At 32.7% G+C, this 5124-nt stretch overlaps 1 protein-coding gene across 1 annotated transcript in view; it reads left to right on the top strand.

Moving 5' to 3' along the window:
* LOC106774063 (NAD-dependent malic enzyme 62 kDa isoform, mitochondrial) overlaps positions 1 to 5124 on the top strand; it is a 34120-nt gene that overhangs the window by 11877 nt on the left and 17119 nt on the right. Inside the window, exons 5-6 of the mRNA XM_014660888.2 lie at positions 2071 to 2199; positions 2817 to 2877. Coding sequence (XP_014516374.1) covers positions 2071 to 2199; positions 2817 to 2877 — 190 coding nt within the window. The remainder of the gene's footprint in view (positions 1 to 2070; positions 2200 to 2816; positions 2878 to 5124) is intronic.

Genomic DNA, 5124 nt, shown 5'->3' with positions numbered 1-5124 from the left:
AAAATAAGAACAATGTTTCCCTAATAAACATATAGGGACTATATTTCCCTAATTAACATAAACACAATATAAACTAAATATAATATCTCTAACACACACTTTTTCACAAGTGAGTAATGCTATAACTCTATACTCAACTTCCACACTTAGTCGAACAACCACATTTTGTTTCTAGCTCTTCCATTAAACACTATTCTCTTTGATGAAAACATAATATTTAGTAGTTGAACGTTTGTATACAAGAGATACTGCCCAATTAATATGATAATGCTTTGATATTTGAGTATGTCCTTTGTCTTCATATAGTAGATCATGTCCTGGAGCCTTTAAGTTATCCGATGATGTGAGTGACAACATTCCATTAATCAAAATGTGAGGAGTTTGCATAAAATGACTAACACACTAACAACAAAAGACACATTAGGTTAGTAATAATGATATAAATAAGTTTTATGACAAGTCTTCTATACTGTCTAGGTCTGAGAAAGGTTCTCTCTTTTCTGCTATTAATTTTATATTTGGATCCATTGGACTATTGACATAGATGCGTCGACAATCAATCTTGCCTATTCCTTTCAATCTAACTAATATTTTCTTTCTGAAATAACAATACCTTCCTTTGTTGAGCCACTACAATTAGTACTTGAGACATTCAAGATTTTTTGTTTGTAAGTGCATTCACAAATGCTCCTACAACTGAGTGATTTTAGTAGCATAATTCCTGTTATGATAACATCATCAACAAACAAAATCAAGTAAACCCACTTTTTAGGAGATATGATGATACAAAAAAATTGATCTGTTTTATTGTATTGCAGCCTAAATTTTGAAAATGTGACTAAACTTTCCAAACTAAGAATGTGGAGATTGCTTGAGACCTTAGAGAGACCAATGTAATTTCTAAACCAATCGAGACTCCTCGTGAGTAACAAATCCGAGAAGTTGCTTTACGTTAATTTCCCCTTCTTGATTATTGTGAAATAAAATATTATTGATACATGGAGAGGGCAATGGTGTGTAATTGACATTGCAAAGAAGAGTCTAGTCATTTTTGTCACAGGAGAAAAAAATATTAATGTAATGAAAGTCATATATAAAAATGTATCCCTTGACCATAAAGCTAGGCTTTAAGGCGATTAACTATAATCAACTTTACAATTTGGGTCAACTTTAATGACGTAAATGCATGGATATTCAATTGTCTTCTTCCCAAATGAAAGGGGAACTAATTCCATGAGTGATTTTGTTCAAAAAGTTCTATTTCAATGATCATGGAATGTCACTATCTAGGATGAATAAGTGATTCATTAATTATTTTTTGGAATAGTATTAGAAGACACATTAGAGATAAATGAAAAATATGATGGAGACGTTTGAAAAAAGATTAAATTGAATGAGAGAAGATTCTAGAGATAAAGAGTACTGTTACAAGTTGTTAAAAGATTGTAGAGATCTCTGTCTTATTAATACTTAGCGTTAGAATTCTCTTCATATAAAGGCCAATTTAGTGTTTTAACCCAATCAATTGAATAAACCATTCTTTGATTCAGACACCACATGACATAACTACCCGTGGTTGCTCCTATTAAACATTATTTCATTATTGAACAAACTGAATGTATAGCATCACTGTCACAAAGGTGTAACATCCTTGCAGTTTCACACAACTCCCTGAATAACCCTTTCAAATGTTCGGTTTCTGATTATGATCCAATGGATCGGTTCCTAGATTTTCCATTTGTTGTTGCAGTATTGCTTTATATTGTGAAAGAGAGAATTATTGAGAGAATTTGTATTAATATTTTTTGCTTGACACAAATTTTGTTAAATAATATACTAGTATAACTGTTAGTTCCTGTTTCTTTTTCATGTGCTAATTGCGAGATTTTGATTTATATAATAGATACATGTAGCAATTTATTTTTTTAATAATATCGAATGACTAATATCGTTGCCAACACTTGAATATGCTTGACAATGTGACATTTTCACCTTTTATTGGATTTGTTTTCAATTTAGGACTTTAGTCAGAGACTAATTTGTTTAAGTGTCATTTGATATTTTTTTCAGGTTGATATGATTGTAGTAACTGATGGGAGCAGAATCCTGGGACTTGGAGATCTTGGAGTTCAAGGAATTGGAATTGCCATTGGGAAGCTTGATCTATATGTTGCTGCTGCTGGGATAAATCCTCAAAGGGTACATTGTTGTTCCATGTTTCATTATTTCCTTACTCATGTTTTTGACAAGGATAATGATACTTTGACAACATTTTAACATCATTTACGTGTCATTTTGTGATTGGTCCAAAATTACTCCACAATCAATAATAATAATCATAAACACCAACATGGACCAATTACAAAATGACATGTAGATGATGTTAAAATGTTGTCAAAAAAATGTTATCAAATTATCATTATCCTTTTGACAACGATGATATCTCTGAGTTTTTGTTTGGTAAATGCTGTGATCAATTGTACTTAAATAGCTGTACTGGGCTGCTAACTTTTTCATCCTCAAATTCTTGTCTATTGGCTATGCCTTAACATAACAAATTCTAGTAAATGGTTCTTCCATTGGAATATTATTATTTTGTGCTTGATTGAACAAAATTTTTGTCATGGCTTCTGGTAGCATTTCTTTCACATTTTATTTTGTCTTGAAACTGTTCTTTTCTTGCTTGGCTGGCTTGTCTTCTAATAATTATGTTTCTATTTCCTTGGGAACAATACTATGTATTACACCATTTTTCGACGTTGTGATAGTACACGACTGAACACTTATGAGAAACCTTTTTTTTCTTCTTACAATAGGTGCTTCCTGTGATGATTGATGTTGGTACTAACAATGAGAAGTTACTTGAAGATCCCTTATGTAAGTAGTGATAGTTCTACATTAGTGTTGTATGGGACTTATATAGTAGTCACATCATTGCATTAAAATATTCTCCATGTGATGACAATTGGGATCAAACTTAGTTAAGAACGGACTCATCAATAGATTGGAGTTAATTAATTGTTAGATTTAGGAGTATATATGTGATAAAAAAGAACTGGCTCTTTATTAGCAATTTCATATTAGAAAGGGGTAGATCTTGAATCATCAAGTTTGCCCACATGATGCGGTTCTAAATCTATCCCTGTTTGGATTTTTTGCTTCAGTTTGTGTTTCTCCTTTGAAAGCACACTGTTTACGACACCATTCACATTACTGTTTTCTCCCTTTACTTCTGATATGTATTTTAATAGCAAATAAATTTCTTCCTTTTTGCCTGACAATCCCACAAGACAATGCTAATTTTCCACACTTGCTCGATGATAACTATTGGGATACAAACAAAGTCCACTTCTAACATTAGAGAGTGGTTTTTAAACCTACCTCAACCCCACAAAACCGGCTTGTATGGTGAGGTTTACACCTCACTTATATATTATAATTTGGCCTTATCTCTAGTCGATGTGGGACTTCCAACACACCTCCTTCATGCCGAGGTATAAACATCTTGAGCGTGATAGTAGAAATGGGTGGTTCGATAGCAGCCCGACAACAGGTGGAATAGAAATGCCCAAGAAACAAGAAATATCACTAGGATATGCTTTAACCATGACTTTGATACCATATCAGAAAGTGGTTTTTAAGCTTAACTTAACCCCACAAAACTGGCTTGTACGGTGAGGTTTGCATCCCACTTATATATTATAATTTGGCCTTATCTCTAGTCGATGTGCGACTTCCAATAATAATTATCTAAATGGTCAAACTCATTTCCCAAGAAAACCATGACTTTCAAAATTTGGGCAATTATGACTCACAAATTATCTCATGGCTATTGGACTCCATGACTGCAAAGATTAGTTGAAATTATATAATCTGCTCCAGTGCCAGAGAAATAAGGGAAGTCCTTGGAAATACTTATAGGACTCCTCTACTTATTATGAGTTAGAAAGTAAGATCTTAGGTGCCAAATAAGGTGCTCTCTATGTTGCAGAATATTGTGGAATATTGAAAGGTTTGTTGATTGAGTTGGACCAATATCATAATTTGAGGCTCAAAAATAGGAGGGTTGTTACCGTTCTTGCTCAATTTTATTGAATGATCCTGAATGTTTAAGTTCTTAGCAGGATTTAACCATGAACATGACTCTATTAGGACTCAAATTCTTGGCAAGGAAAAAATTACCTCTCTTTTCTCTTCCACATTGTGCAAGGTGAGGAGACTTGTCAAATGGTTATGATGAATGAACCCTTCATTGAAAGAGCTCCTTGTTTTTGGGAAAGGCTTCAAACTTTGGACCTCATCACCTGGAAACATCTAACTCAATTCAAAAGGCAAGGAGAATTGTTGGTGCTCTCATCATAAGAAATCTTGTCACACCATGGAGACTTGCTTTAAGTTACACGGAAAGGAGAAGACTCTCCTTTGTTTGTAGAACTAAAAGGTTAGTTCTCAAGGAAGGCTTATTTGATAATTTTTTATTCTGAAAATTCCGGCAGGGTTCCTTCATCTTCTTCAATTGAAGAATGAATGCCTATTATACATGTTGATATTGAACGCCAAAAAATTTTGTTGGATTCCATCAATAAGCCATCTTTTGGTACTTGGTCTCTAACAATGATTTATGAGAATTTTAGTTCCTCTTTTAATGTTTCTAAAACTATGTGAGGAGTTTTGGGTTTTGAACTCTAGTGCAACTAACCGTATAACAACATTATTGTTTATTAGATCTATTGTTTGATCTATTGTTTCACCTGTTATCGAACTGCTATTGGACCATCTATTAATATCTCGTCCCACGTTCTAGATATACATGTCTTGGCGTGAGGAGCATGTGTTGTCCTACATTGGCTGAGATAAAATCAATTTACAATATAAAAGTGGATACAAATCTCATCTCACAAGTTGATTTTGTGAGGTTGCACTAGGTTTAAAGTTCACTTCTTAACAAGAATGTGTAGTCAAAGGTGGCTCTCATATGCGACACCATCTCAAATATTAGGGTAGATATAATTATTTTTTGCTAAGAGTACATCAAATATATATATACATACATATATATATATATATATATATATATATATATATATATATATATATATATATATATATATATATATATATATA

The sequence above is a fragment of the Vigna radiata genome, chromosome 9 (assembly GCF_000741045.1).
Source record: "Vigna radiata var. radiata cultivar VC1973A chromosome 9, Vradiata_ver6, whole genome shotgun sequence".
Taxonomy (NCBI): Eukaryota; Viridiplantae; Streptophyta; class Magnoliopsida; order Fabales; family Fabaceae; genus Vigna; species Vigna radiata.
The sequence above is the reverse complement of the archived record's forward strand: the minus strand, read 5'-3'. Positions and strand labels throughout refer to the sequence as shown.